Raw genomic sequence first — 16,546 nt, forward strand, 5'->3', positions numbered from 1 at the left:
TGTTTTATCATACAAAGTAAATCAAGCAGACTGATTGATGCATGACATTTTCATTTGGTGTAGGATTTCTCTACGGGGCTTACATTAAGAGAGAGACATGCTGAAAGTCAAAAGTCTCTGACAGTGACAAGAAAGTGGCTCGGCATCAATGGCTTCCATCTGTAGTGACATCCTAAGTGACTGATCAAAGTATAATGTTAATCCAGATCATTAATTAGGCATGAAATGAAAATGGTTTGGCAGTGTGTGCTCTGCAGTCAGAAATTCTTGACAAATATTTCTATTACGAAATGCTGAGAGCATTTTGTAATGCAATGGCATCTATTGCACAATAATGTAAAACAGAAGAACTGTGGATAATTTTGTTCCCATGCAGCTTATAGATGTGAGAAATAATACTTGGTGGTATAAATTGATGTGTTCTGGACCTTGTCATGCCTTTGTGCTTGTGAAATGTGAGTGCTACTCTGTTAATGGGTCTGTCATACCCTCTTGTCTTTGCGTGTCCTTACCTGTCACTGAAGCTCCACTTTTAATTAACCTACTGCAATGATTAAAGTTTTAACGTCATTATCTTTATCTTTTTCTCTCAGGATGTTCAATCCTCTTTTGGAAACTGAATGAGGATCACTGCAGGAGGAGTGGAATAAAACAACACGAAACAGTAGAGAGAGACGGACTGTAGGGTAAAGGAGGGAAGAAAGTAGTGACTGATACCTGCCCTCCATCCCAGTGAAGGGCATAGACTGAAAGAGTGACAGGTGGGGCATGAACAGAGGGAGAGCAGCAGAAAGAATGAAGACATCTGGAAAACAAGGCTTGCCTCGCAGCAAATCTTGCTCCAATTAGGACATCTCCCTACGAGACAAGATGATTACAAGAAATCTGCTGCTATTGGTTTCCATCTGCCTGTGGGGAGGGGCCTTGGCCAGCAAGGTTGTGCGGATGAGAGGAGTCGGTGGCTCACACATGATGAAGATAGAGGAGAACAGAGCCCCGGACCAATGGGAAGGAAACATGGACACAAATGTCATGTCTGGAGTGACTCTTAGAAATCTGATAAGTCATGCGCAGGCAGGTGACACAGGACCACTTGCTTACACCAAAGCACTGCCCAATCACGCCTCTCCATCTGCTGTCATCAAGGAGAGGCTAGCGGTCAAGCCTAAGCGTGAGGTTGAGTCTGTCAACAAGAAAGAGGTGGCTCTGCGCAAAGATTTAAACCAAAATTTGAGGAAAATGAAAAACAATACGAAGAATGTTGAGACTAAAATAGGAAAAGCAATCACATTGCACCATAAGCTTGACTTACATTCTAATAAAACCCGCGTTAGATTAAGTTCAAAAGCCAAAAGCAGACCTGAGTCGAGTGTTTACGCAACAGGCGTGCCAGGAAAAGGGCTGAGTGTCGAATTAAACCGAAAGCTGAACCTCAGTGGAAGTTATGAGGTTCTGAAAGTGCTGTCAAAAGAAAACCTTGTGAGGATAGTCAATTCCCAAATGCAGAATGTTCCCAATCTAAACTTTCCGAGCAAGGGCAGCCGCAGCAGGAAGAGAGATTTGATTGACGTTAATCACAGACAGTTGGAGGCGCTGAAAATGTCAAGACAAGACACGTCCATCACTCAGTCACACGCTGGATTTGATAATCAGACTGCAATTCCTTATCTAAATCTGGTCGACACTCCAGATATTAATCGGGACCAGAGTTCTGACGCTCATATTAATCCAATAGTCAATGCCCCGGGTTTAAGTAAAGGGCAAGACATTTTGGAGCTACAAGTTTCAGATGGTGACGATAGCAAGAAAAAGCATGCTCTATTAATGTCAACACTTGTTGAAAAAGTACATCTCAGCTTGGACAAAGAAGTACCCGTCAACCAAACAGAATCCCCCATTCAATTGACAAAACATTTCCCACTGTATGTTCCCTCTGAAACAAATGGCTCCAGTCCATCTGTGCTGACAATGCAACCCCAGGGAGCACGACCTGGGAACAGAACAGCAGATTCCCACAGAGACTTATTAACAGAGTCAGTTCACACTGCTCAAACAGAGCTCAGCACAGCTCACCACTCAGTAGATGAAGACAGACAACTTGTCAACAGCAGCCATGTCCTGCGGCTCCATCCAGCTCCAGAATGGAGCCACTCGGCTAAAGGTGCTGGGGTGCAGGTGCACGATCCGGACGATGACGGCGGCCTTGTGTTTGAAGAAGCAGAGGATGAGGACGAACCTGCTGAACCCTTGGACGAAAAGAGGCCCCGCTCTCGCAGCAGGAGAAGTTGGATTTGGAACCAGTTCTTTGTGATTGAAGAGTACTCTGGACCTGAACCTGTGCTGATTGGCCGGGTAAGTCAAATAAGCACTTCATTTATCATTTACATGGGATGATCTTTCTATGAATATTTTATGAATGTATAAGACACGTTTCGATTACAAGCACCTTACATAGAACATTTAACCTCGGGTCCCCTCGGGTACTTATCTTACAAGATGTGTTTTGCATAATCCAAGCCTGCAGTTTTTTATGCATTGTTATAAACTTGCAATTGGAATTGATTACCAATGCTACAGTGTAATGCTGTGCCTTCGAGGAAGCTGTAAAAACTTCAATGAATCAATGGTTAACTGAGGTGCAACAAAATCCCAAGATTCCATCTGACCAAGGGGCTGGTCATGATCACTACCAATCTGCTCCGGCCTTTGGGGATTGACATATCCACAGGAATTAATAGCCTTAGTTTCCCTCCTCCAACATTGATCGACACCCCATGGCAGAACACAAGAGTGTTCCTTCGTTTCCCTGCATGGCAGTTCCAAGTCCCTCATGGTCACAGCCTGGTGCCAGTAATCATTGGGAATGATGTACACTTAGTTTGACAGGATTGATCACTACATTCTCAGCACAACAAACATTGGATCATTGTCATTTCACTCTCCTGTGTAATTCTCTTTATTAGTTACTGACTGGTCACATGTCACCCCTTGTGCCTAATACCCTCTCTCATGAACTCATTTGCTCCCCAAAACGTATAAATATGTTCTATTTTAAATATTACCATGCTCCCAAAGACATATTTTTACGGTTTTAATGTTGTTGTTGTTTATGCTAGAGCATACAGAAGGCTTTGATGTAGCCTCTGAACTGAAGAGAATGCTTGAAACAATGTAGTTATTACAAAAACGGCCAGCAGGTGGCAGCAGAGTATAAGAGATCAACCAGAACCATGTTGCAAAAAAGCTCTTTCCCCATTGTTTTAAACAGATTTGTAAACAATGATGAAACTTAGCTATAGTCTAATGCTAATTGTTGCAAAGCGAAAACAGATAGAAATATACATTTTTTTCCCTCATGAAAGAAGAGACTCTAATCTTTCTTTTGGTAGGTGCCATGTTTTTATAGCAATAGAACACAATATTCTGTTGACCTTGCAAAATCCAGTAAAACAGCAGGGAGTGAAGGGGATTGCTTCGGTGAAAATGGCTGGGAGTGAATGAGTTAAAGATGGAATCACAGAATCACAATGATGAAATGACAAATGGACAAGCAATACTCAATACTGCACGACTGTAGATGAGTTAAATAGTAACCCTGTGTGGCTATTTTACTAAGCAAATGAATAATAATGAGCCCTGTGTAACTGCTGTAGGCTGTTTTAAACTTCGCAGTGGGAATTCACTGTGTGTGGTGGCTGGATGGAATCAACGGTCAAAATACCCAAACTGTGTTGATTAGCAGTTCCAAGATTCATTAAAAGGTCAGCACTACGCAGCCTTCATGGACAACATAAACTGACAAGGCCACAGATTATCACTAATGCTATTAGGATATCTTTCCACTCCAGAAAGCTGCAATAACGATCATGATTATCAGTTCCGAGTTTATAAATGAGAGGGTGTGCTCCGGGGTCAACACTTTATAAGTTAGTTAAAGTTATGCTGGGCAGCAGCACCACAGCCACAGTATCTGTCTGTGCTAAAAACGGCCACTTCGCTCTGGAGGTGCCCCAATCCTGCCTGGGCGGTTGGCATCCATTTAAATGTCCACATGAACATGTAGACCAGGGAAGAGCAACTTCCCTTATGTTATGATCCATACATGTTTGATCTAGATTTTTGCTTTTAATGAAAAGCCTTAGATTATAGCAGTTATATAAAATAGATTGTACAGTATATTATTGTCAGTAAGGAAAGATTAATAGTAATTGGCATTTCCTTTACAATGGGAAATTCTTCTAATGATTAGTTAACTGGAAGGAACAGACTCAAATTTTCATGTTAATGATGAGAACAAAATTTCAGAACGACATTATTGCATTTTTGGACAATATTAGAGACAATGATTGCGTCAAGGAAAGCCACCAATTTCAATCACCTATTCATTCACTTCAAATGAACTGTCAACATCAAAGAGTCTGAGTGACCACTGCAGACTCCCCAAACCTGGCAAAGAGCAAGCATCTAAAGCCAAGAGTGAGAACATGTGAGTGAATCATTAGAAATTCGGAGGAGATTCACATGGCAAGTGTCTACTCGCATGCTGGGTTGCTGTTATTTGGGTCATTTTCAAAAGCCTGTCCATAAAGTGAACTGTGAATTGTGTATTTCTCGCAGCACATCTTGTAGAGAGAGAGAGAGAGAGAGAGAGAGAGAGAGAGAGAGAGAGAGAGAGAGAGAGAGAGAGAGAGAGAGAGAGAGAGAGAGAGAGAGAGAGAGAGAGAGAGAGAGAGAGATAGAGAGACAGAGACAGAGACAGAGACAGAGACAGAGACAGAGACAGAGACAGAGACAGAGACAGAGACAGAGACAGAGACAGAGACAGAGACAGAGACAGAGCGTGCATGCCCGCGGGAGAGAGAGAGAGAGAGAGGGATAGATAGATAGAGAGAGAGATAGAGAGAGAGAGAGAGACAGACAGAGACAGAGACAGAGACAGAGCGTGCATGCCCGCGGGAGAGATAGAGAGAGAGAGGGATAGAGAGAGAGAGCGAGAGCGAGAGAGAGAGAGAGAGAGAGAGCGTGCACGCCCGCGCGAGTGTGAGAGAGAGATAGAGAGAGAGAGATATAGAGAGAGATAGATAGAGAGAGAGAGAGGGAGAGAGAGAGATGGATAGATAAATAGAGAGATAGATAGATAGATAGATAGCCTTTATTGACATTGTCAAACGGATTCAAGCGTTTCCTTTCAGTGCAACAAATACCGGTATATAAAATGTCGTTTTCGTAAGACACAGTGCAGGTGAACAAATCCAGCAGCGAGTTTTCAATGCCTCAACCAGAGCTTCGTCCCTCTTCTTCTATATGAGCAAGCACAACACCCACACAGATATAGTCAACACACATGTAGATTGAAATTGTACAGAAAGCGAGCAGCAGAGCAAAATCAAAAAGACGGACAGTTGCACACTTGCACAGCTTTCCAGGAACCAAAATTAAGTATTTTAAATGCAACAACTTACATATTGATATGATCGATATACTATTCGGATCCTTTAAAGCAAAGATGGGCAAAACTGCCGTTACGTCGGCCGTCACTGACGGATGCCCACCTTTTGGTGAGCGCTTTATGATGTGAAGCCTCTTAAAATTACACGGGCTGAGAAGGACCGTTTGTACTTGATAGATGTAAACCTGCTTCAGTCGGTGCTTAGTCTGTGTGTGTGTTTTTTTGTGAGACTTTGCCCACCTCTACTTTAAAGTGTACATGTAACTCAATATACCACTCGTCTCTTCCTGGCAGTTTGCTTTGAGGCCATGGAGTTCTTTCAACATGATATCCATGTATTTCTGGGTTGATGGAAATGTATTTTTCTTGAGGCAAAATGCTTGATATTTGAACACATTGGTTAGGCAATATGTCTTGCACATTATGCAGATGACGCAATCACTATCAAAACATTTTACATTTCACCCAGCGTATAAAACCATTTGTCTGCCCCTGGTACTCAAGGAGGGACCAAAGCCAGACCGCACACGCACGCCCATATTATGATGCTGACATTTGGAGTCCACCCAGATCACTATTATGTGAGTTTTCTGCTCTGGAAATGCATACGATTAGACCCAGTTGTATTAGACGGTGACGGCACACAAGAGAGAATAATGCTCTTAGAAATCCTATTATGCTTATGAATTTTTAATCTCCTGATCTGCATCCGTGTAGGCCAGCACTATAGGTAAGGAGATAAATGTGAACGCCGTGCCTTGTTTTTACCCTATTAGGGACCTGATTATGTTTTAATGCAGAGATGGGGAGCGTTAAAAAGTCAACTTTGCAGGAGAGGCCCAAACAATTGGTAGTAACTCATACATATGAGTTTACTACAATGAGGATGATACATGAGTACAATTATTGTGTATGCAGAGGATGTAATTCTATTTTGATGCGGGACCCTTTAGAAAATCTGCACTCTAACATTGAATTATGGCATTTTTGTGTGATCCCAGAAAATTCCGTTTGGATAAATCTCTAAAGCTGGAAACGGCAGCCAAGGATATAATCTACGATGTCAATAGAGGACAAATGCTCCCTACTAAACCGAAAATGATCTAAGGGCCACCTTTGTGGAAGCGGTGACAGCATTGAGCATAAATTTGAAAGGGTGCTTCCTCCGCTTTCACGATGTTTTAAAGTACAATAAAAAAAGGTATGTTAAAACGAATAGGGGCAGCCACTAAGTCATAAAATGTTCTGCTGAGTGCCCTTTGATATGCCCTTCAAGGATCAAGTGTTTGTTTACTGTGACACGTTGCTTGAGGAGAGTTGCTCAGGTTCACAAGAATTGTGCAAACAAGCAATTACTGACATTGTCTGACTCGGCTTTCCGGTCGACAACAACAATCTCAATATGTGTCTTACACTACGCCCTCCACAGGACCGCTCCTACATACATACATGCATATTCATGTTAACACTCATACATTCACAGATGACGCTGTCTTTTCTCACACCGAAACATCTCTGCCCTATAATTGTGAATTTAATTGATGCTGTCACATGGTCTGCAATGGAGTTTCAAGTGATTGCAGCAGCTGTGAGGGGTAAAAAAAATAAAATAAATTAAATACTGCGTTTTCTTTAGGGCAAAAGGCGCCTCAGCAGAGATGGGATTATGAAGAACATTCTTTTCTGATCAGCCTAAACTCTTCTCGTGCGTCACACCTGCCATGTGTAGGATTTGCCTAGCAACATACTCTATTTGACCTTGAAAGTTTATGCATTGCAGCGAGCAAGTTATTGGACTCATGCAATGCCACAAAAGTGCAATAAGACTACCTCAGCTATCATAATGTCGTCAGAAATTCCTTGTGCGTATTACATACTTGGCCGATAAAGACGATTCTGATTCTGATCATCATAATCGCCAACATACATATTAAACTCACTGTGAAATAACCAACTGTCTTGTGCATTAACTCATTTCCCGCCCAAAACATATAAGTATGTTCTATTATATTTTATACCATGGTCCCAAAAGCGTATTTATAAGTTGATTTATGTTTTTTTTATGCTAGAGCATACAGAAGGCTTTGATGCAGACTCTGAACTGAAGAGAACACTTAAAGCAATAGTAGTTATTACAAAAACGGCCAACAGGCCAAAGTAGAAGAGATCAACCAGGGCCATGTTGCAAAAAAGTTTTCCCCCAGTGTTTCAAACAGATTTGTGAATAATGATGAAACTTAGCTATATTCTAATGCTCGTTGCTGCAAAACAGAAACAGATACAAATATATATATTTTTTGTCCTGATGAAAGAAGAGACTCTAATCTTTATTTTGGTAGGTTTCATGGTTTATAGCAATAGAACCCAATATTATGTGGGGCTTGCAAAATCAGTCAAAATCCAGTCAAACAGCCGGAAGGGGGTTGCTTCAGTGAAAATGGCTGGGAGTGAATGAGTTAAAGGGGACGTCAACCCCCAAAAATGTTTTGACAATAATGTGTTCTATGGAAGGCGCTTCACTCGACAGCAAATGGCAAAATGGTTGTAATTTCTTGTCAGCGCTTTGTACCAGTGTTAATTTTGACAAGAAACTTTAATTTAATTTTAGTTATTGTCTTTTGACTAAAATTTTTGTTTTTAGTCATAATTTTATTTTATTTTAGTTTTAATCTCATTTTAGTCAACGAAAACAAAGAGCAATTTTAGTCGAAAAAAAGGAGCAATTTTTGTCAACTAAATTGACAGTTAAGTCGATATTTTCTTTCAGCATACATTTCAACTTTTATACAGAAAATTACACACAAGACACATTTATTACAACGGTGTCTTTATTAATTGTTTCAAATAAACATGTTGAACTGACAGTAATATAACTTAGTTTTCACCTCAATAAAAAAAAGTTGCATAATTGCTTGAGATTAATCTTACAGCTGCACAATGAATGTAAAAAGTTTCTGAGTGGTCCTTTTCTCCCACCCGCGTTTCATTCCTTCTGATTGGTTTGTATGAATTTTCGTCAATGTGTTGTTTCAATTTTCGGTCTAATCATTGACGAAATTGTCAGTCAATTTTAGTTAGTTATAGTCTTAATGAATGGCTTCTATTTTAGTTTTCATTTAATTTTCATCGGAAAAAGACAATTTGTGACGTAAAATATGACGAAAGTTTTTCGGCGACAAAATGATCACTGCTCTGTAGGCCAATATTATTACTCAGGGATAATATTGGGCTTATTGTTCTATGCCAAGGTACAGCCTTATTCACTTGGTCAGGTACGACAAGGGTGGCGGTATCTTAAATCAAAGGTCACTTCAGTACATGATCATCTCATCTTTCTTCCAGTATCAATTTTCAAGCCATTACGTTTCCTTTGCTCTGTGTCAAACTGACACGTTTACCTTGTCACCCTTTTAACCGTTGTCACAGTTCCCCATATGTGGCACCTCTGGGCGCAATGTGCACTTGCATAATATTATGAAAACACTCAGGAGGTTAGCGACGTGATGCAATAAAGTGAAAAGAGGCTGTCACATAAAATTGAAGTGCTAGCTTGTATGTTTTCCTCTGATGCTCATTCTTAGTGAAGACACAGACACCATCAAGCAGCAGTGAAAAGAACTATACATAATTCACACATCATTTAATACATGGCTTTACATTTTTGTCTCAACAGTATAATACAAACTAATATAAATAACTCTTGAATGTATAGTCTACTGCATTTATTGGGAATTATGATCTCATTATATGTAAATAACTCACTCAGGTGTATTATGGAAGTGGATGTTTTTACACGGCTTTTATGTCTACAAACCTGGGTCAGCTGTAGTAAAACAATTTTATGGCTACATTTTTTTTTTATTGGACTTTGGACAGTAAGAACCAATCTTGAGCTGCTGTTGATACACCTCAAATAGGGAAAGCCTTATTCACACGCATGCCTGCCTTATGTATACAATCAAAGCACTCACTTTTATAGCACAATTACAAGTGCAATGAATTCATGAGCTCATTCTGTTGCGAAAGCAGCAGGTAGCTAAAGACACCTGTGAGAGAAAATTGAAGGACTAAAGTTGAGACAAGCCAAATCTAAGAGTTTTGTGACTGTGGGACATGTTATTGTGGTGTAATTTCAGATTGTGGTCATTAATATGGTTAACATAAGAATTACAATTCAGATGATTAATTAGCCACTTTAAAGTGACAGTGTGTAATAGTTGACCACCAGATGTCGCTACATCATAGAATGCATATGGTGGCTCAGAGAGATCACACTTCGCAAGCCTACCATCAATTCTTATTTTGCGTAAGTGAACAAGCATCTCGGTGAGTGACGGCGACTTGGCAGCCGTTGTGAAACCGGGCGAGCGACAGCAAAGGACAGAGCAAGACGGATTTAGCGTTAGCAGCTAACAAGAGCGGCTAGCAGGAGTTAGTCGGAGCCATAGGCTGGAGTGGCTAACAAGAGCGGCTAGCGGGAGAAGCTTGTAAAATTTTTTATAAATAATAACGCTATTAAAAGCGTGTGAGAGCAAAACAGAAGGTAACAACTTCAAGCGATAGGAGCCCGAATCACGTGAGTCAGCGACGACCACCTGCCGGCGCCAGCTATGCACACATGAGTGTTGCCACAGGTAAAGATTTGTTTGATTGCATCAGTAAATTTTCCACCAACATTGGCAACAATGTAAACAATACATGTGATGGTAAGGATAGCGCATACCAACACTGGTAATAGACAATACGTACTAACAATGGTAAGAATATGACAAAAGTTGACACTAGGAAAACAGGCCAAATCTGATGTTATAAAGGTATGAATCTGAAAAGTGTATAGGGATTGCTTTATTGGAATACCTTGTGAATTATTTTTGTTATTTACAATTATATGTATATCGATGCTGGATTGCATTGCAGTCTCCAGGCCCTGCCACCCGTCCACATCATTATTACTTTTACACCTGTCCTCACAACTAGCTGCATGCATAGAGACTAGGGGTGGGAATCTTTAAATGTCTCACGATTCGATTCGATTCCGATTTTTGGGCCTGCGATTCGATTCAGGATCGATTTTCGATTAAGAAAGATTTTTGCTTCAAAATGATTTGATTGACAATGATTTTTGCTTCAATCTATAAATGTGCAAGGAATTGTAATGATTTACTCCAGTCTGACTCGCTAATGCTAATTAGCGTGCTACTCGCGGCACTTTTATCACTCAAAAGAACGGCTCCACGCTGAAAAAAAAAACTTTTATTGGAATAACTTGATCGTGACTTTTTCCTTCTACTCTCTAATGTGGCTACAACTTAACAGTGTATTAGACCGCGTGGAACCACACTGCCCCTAAGTGGCCAAACCGGGTACAACATGAACAGCGCTCCAAATAAAGGCACACAGTCTTTTGTCAACAACTACTAGGCTAATTCATCTCGTGTACTAAAACGTGTTCACATTGTTCTCTCTCTCTCTCTCTCTCTCTCTCTCTCTCTCTCTCTCTCTGTCTCTGTCTCTGTCTCTGTCTCTGTCTCTGTCTCTGTCTCTGTCTCTCTCTCTCTCTCTCTCTCTCTCTCTCTCTCTCTCTCTCTCTCTCTCTCTCTCTCTCTCTCATACACACACATGCATGCACGCCACACACATTCAACATTAAGGGATCTATTTTCGTAGATGGTGCATGAAGAAATTCTGCATATCCTGATTTTGGCCTGTTTGCCAGTTTCACAGGCCACCACTCTACGCCATGCTGGGCTTTCCAATGTAGCGAGGATGTGCCCTTGAAAACAGGCCTTCCTGGATGACATTTTTGGCAGAAAGTCAGTTTAAAGTTACACCTGCTCAGACCATGTTTGATACTTAATACTTAAACATAATTTTGGTGAAATTCATCAGGCCACAGACAAACAGATTCGGTTCTCATTTTGTGCCAACACACTGCTGCATACATGTTTTATTTAATATAATATTATTAAAAAAAAATATATATATATATATATATATATATATATATATATATATATATATATATATATATATATATATATATATATTAGGGGTGTTTGATCGAAAATTGGTTCGGCAATATATCGCGAATCGATTCGATTTGTGGCCGAATCGATTTTTAAATATACATTTTTTATGGCAATATTCAACAAAACGTCTTACTATGGGTTACGATTCACACATTATAAGCATGGAAGAAAGTTATATTAATGGAACATTAAGCCTTAATATTTGATTTCAGTGCTGTTCAGACATGAAACAGACTGCCACCTGTTTGTTAAATGCAGCGGCTCAGTTATAAGCCTCAATTTTCAGATAAATAAATACATTTTCATACAAATCTTACAGTGTACATATATAAGTTTACTGCTTAGTATTTTCTAAATTTGAGTAAAAAAAAAAATTGCAATAATCAATTTATAGATTCGTATCGGGATTAATCGGTATTGAATCGAATCGTGACCTATGAATCGTGATACGAATCGAATCGCCAGGTACTAGGCAATTCACACCCCTAATATATATTTGGCTTCAACCGTAAAACAGGGCACTTTTTAGACCTGCTATACAATGTAAAGCCAATGAATAGCATATTTGGAAACTATGGATTTTATACTGGCATAGAACAAACAATAGAAAATGTGTGAGAGGGGGCTCAGCAGTAGTGTAAACACACAGCTCCTGATAAGCAGCTTCTCAATAGAACTATAAGCAATTCTATTTGCACACGATTGTTTCAACTTTTACTCTCTGAAGAAACCATTCAGCCTCCAGGTTTGAGCACAGTGGAGGTGTGACAGCAATTAGAGAGTGATAATATGCTGTTTGGCAGTAGGTTGGCAGGGGAGAATGGTTGTTATAACTTGAGGCAGAGGAGAGAACCATTACCCGGGGATGAAAAGGGTTAATATGGGAGAAAGAGGGGATAATTGGAGAGAGAACAGAAAGAGGTTAAATGTGGTACAGCAAGCATAAAGGTATGTAGCAAAGGGTAAGGGGCGAAATCCGATGCACAAGGTCACAAAGGGTTAATTGCTTACAACTTGCAAAGGAAAAAGGTCTTTAAGAAAAAGGAGGGGAAACAGTGAGACATCACTCACTATCGCTTTAAGATCGTGCACGTACTCTCACGTGCACCATGAACGAGCCTGACACAAATGTTGCAGTTACGCTTTGGGCCAGAGGTGGCAGTCATGAGTAAAAAAGGGACAAACTGAACAGAGATCCTTTAATGGTTTGAAAGGATGCAATACCGCAAAGTTATGTGTAGTTTTGAACTCATTATTAATTCATTCACTGCCATAAATTCATAAAATAAAAAGATTATTAAAAAATAGGGGCGACAGGCGATTACATTTTTTAATTTTAACTAATCGCATGACTTCACTAGTTAACTCACGGTTAATCACAAATTTTATATCTGTTCTAAATGTACAATAAAAAAATTCTAGGTTTTCATACTCTTGTCAACAAAAGTGGAAAAAATGTTAAACTAAAAGAAATAGTTCAAATTAATTTTTGACGTTTACAGCCGTCAATGGCAATGAATGAATTAAAAAAATAAAAATAAAACATTATTACAAATTTGGGGCGTCAGTCGATTAAAATTTGTAATCATAATTAATCGCATGACTTCACGAGTTAACTCACAATTAATCACACATTTTATATCCTTTTTAAATATACAATAAAAAAAGTCTAGGTTTTCATACTCTTGTTAACAAAAGTGGGAAAACATTTTAAACTAATAAAAATAGTTCAAATGCATTTTTGACGTCTATAGCCGTCAATGGCAGTGAATGAGTTCATCATGATTTCAATATCAATAAACGTGACTATTATTTTTTCCGTAACAACCCAGCCACATTACACACAATGCAATCATTGTATTAATAAACAATATGCTTGCTTCTTTCCATGAAGGAACTTCAGATTTTGTGGAGAAAAAAAAAATAGGTCATTGATACGACTTTGCCGTTATGGAAATTGATTTGAAAACATTTACAGAACGATCCACAAAGAGTTTAATATAGCACAAGGTGACCAACTGAGGTGAAGTGACCAATCCCATTTGTCTTGTCCATGGTTACAAATTGAGAAAGCAGCACATAGTGTTGCGTGCAAGGCCTGTGATGGCGCCTGTTATGACCCGGGTCAATGGTCATAATGGTGTTATGTACAGTGTCAGTACTGCGATAGCTAGTGCGAGACCAAAGAGGGCATGCACAGTTGGAAGGACCTGAGATGACTCTTGTGGAAAAACGAGCAGCCATTTTTAGTACTTGACTTACAAAATGGATCCACTTGTTTTGTTTTTTTTGCTGGCGAATACAAGTAGAATTGGATGTGTGAGTGATCTGGCTGATGGGGAATTGAACTCAATATTAGTGATACTCCGCCGATTTCCGTGACATAAGTCGATCAATTCCTTTCATTGTCAAATAATCATGTGTGAGCAGCTCTAAAATTGAAAATGTGAAGCTTGCGGGTTAAGGTTAAAGCAATTTATATTAGCTGTTTAAACAGTTGACCTAACGTGTTGATGCCAGTAATGTGTCTTTAAAATAGTTGACATACTGTAGAGCTCACTTTTGTCCGAAAGTGTACTCAAAGAACTTTCGCGACAGTTTCAACCATGCGAAAGCAATGAGCGACAAAATGAACTCAATAACTGTATACTTTACCCTGCGGATCTAAAAACATACATATAGTATATTTGAAAGTATTTTTATTCTAATATTTAATTTTCATTTTTATTATAACATTTTTGTGTCTTTCAAAGGTGACTCAAACCCGACTCATGGTTTTGGTTTGAATCTCCTAACCCTGCCATTTCGATACATGGGACTCAGATACATGGCAAACGAGAGCCAATTGACATAAAGAAGATATGTGAGCATGTTAAGCTATAGTATATAGATAGTGGATGAACTGGTTTTATATTATGAAATGTGCCAGAAAAGCCAAATACTTCAAATAGCTCAAGATTTTGAAAGGTTTATTTCACATTGTTGACATTATACAGTAGACAATGAATGTAATGTTGCACGTTACATCTAATGCAAGCGTTTGTGTTGATCTGAGTGTGTCTGTTTGGCACACTTCTCCCTGTGGCTTGAAGGAACCTTGCGAGTCCGGGAGTTAAAGGGCATGGTGAGCCAGATAGAAGCAGCTCGTGAGTACACAATTTCTATTTGGTGACGTCTTCATGAGCCACATCGACAAAGTGTCGCGTATGAAGTGCTGCTGCCGTGATTAATAGATGTTTGTAGAGTAAGTTAACTTTAGATTAGAAGAAGATTGCAATTTGGTCATGTCAGCAATAGTGGAAAATCTAGCTCGTTTGCAATTTTTTTTTTTTTAACTGTTAAAGCTGTTGGCCAACGTCTGCCGAACATTTGTGACCTTAAACGAAACGTATCTCACTGAGCGGCAAACGTTTGCGAGTGTTTGTGAGGATCGCGGCTATTGATTTTTCGCCAGGGTTCGTTGTAAGCCGCCAACCGTTTTAATGGTTGCCAACAGTTTTTCTTGTTGCAAGGAAATTTTCAACATGTTTCAAAAACACATTAAAACTGTTGACTAATGTCTGGCGAACATTTGCAACCTTAAACGAAACCTGATGAAAATTTAACATTCACTACCTTCGCAAACACTCGCAAACGTTTATCCTTCAGTAGGATAAACAAAATTTAGATTATGATATTTTTTTTAACTTTTGATGATCAATTATTTACCATCTGTTCTGTTGAGGTTTAATAAAACAAACAAGCAAAATGAGCTGACTGTTGTCATCTGCTTCATTCATGCTTCACAATCACTGGCTCCCTCTCAACTGTCTTCCTTGTAACTTCCAGTCACATTCATGGAGATGAACAATTAACTGTAGTCAATTTGACTCCAAGATGTATTATGAACTGTATGTTCATCACGGGGCGAATGGGCATCCTGCCAGACTGTTGCTTATCACTGCGTCCCAATCCGGACATTTTTTTTGCTAGATATGCAATTGTGACTGTGTGTGTCATCTTAGTAAGTAAGAAAGCGTCTTAGAGTAAGAATTGGATTGAATGGATTGCAGCCTACCTGTGAATAGTCAGGGGTACGCTATTCTGGGCGATGGACTGTTGAACCACCACCTGGCTGACCAACAGTGGCACTGTTATATTAGATTTGTTACGGGGCCATAGCCAGGGCAAGGGTAATAAAGTGAAATTATATAAAGGGGTGTTAAAGGGAGAGTGTGTATAGCACCATCTAGTGGTGAACTAATCATTTATTTCATCTTAATTTCAATAATATGCCAACAAAATATGTATCACAGCAACATACTTTAAAAATATATATATAAATATAGGTCTAATAATTGCTAAGTATTAGGTGTGAATTGCCTAGTACCTGGCGATTCAATTCGTATCACGATTCATAGGTCACGGTTCGATTCAATACCGATTAATCCCGATACGAATCTATAAATTGATTATTGCAATTTTTTTTTACTCAAAATTAGAAAATACTAAGCAGTAAACGTGTACATGTACACTGTAAGATTGGTATGAAAATGTATTTATTTATCGGAAAATTCAGGCTTATAACTGAGCCTCTGCATTGAACAAAGTCTGTTTTAATGTTTGAACAGCACTGAAATAAAATATTTAGGCTTAATGTTCCATTAATATAACATTCTTCCATGCTTAATGTGTGAATCCTAACCCTAAGTAAGACATTTTGTTGAATATTCCCATAAAAAAATTGATGTTTAAAAATCGATTCGGCCGCATATCGAATCGATTCGAGAATTGCGCGCTGTAATATCGCGATATATTGCCGAATCGATTTTTTCTAACACCCCTACTAATTATATTACATAGATCACACCGCACCTTACAGGAGACTGGCATGTTTCGCCCACCCTCTTTCTGCTATGGATATCCGAAGAAGAACTTCGCAGGTATAATTAGCCTCTGGTGGTAGTTGCGGCTCATGTCGGATGGGTCAATGGGTCGACCGCCGCTTACCTTCCACAGCTGGGGCCTGCAGGTGTTTGTAGCCGAGTCCCGTGATTCGGGCTCCTGCAGCTTGTCTCCCTTTGCTTAG

The 16,546-nt window shown here is 39.4% G+C and overlaps 1 protein-coding gene across 1 annotated transcript in view; it reads left to right on the top strand.

The window, feature by feature from the left end:
- The window catches only part of cdh24b (cadherin 24, type 2b), a 206,749-nt gene that overhangs the window by 78,589 nt on the left and 111,614 nt on the right, over positions 1-16,546 (top strand). The window contains 1 exon segment of the mRNA XM_086074315.1: positions 594-2,352. Within this exon segment, the coding sequence (XP_085930441.1) occupies positions 871-2,352 (1,482 nt within the window). The 5' untranslated portion in view covers positions 594-870.

The sequence above is a fragment of the Leptonotus elevatus genome, chromosome 1 (genome assembly GCF_054856555.1).
Source record: "Leptonotus elevatus isolate MCC_2025b chromosome 1, RoL_Lele_1.0, whole genome shotgun sequence".
NCBI lineage: Eukaryota > Metazoa > Chordata > Actinopteri > Syngnathiformes > Syngnathidae > Leptonotus > Leptonotus elevatus.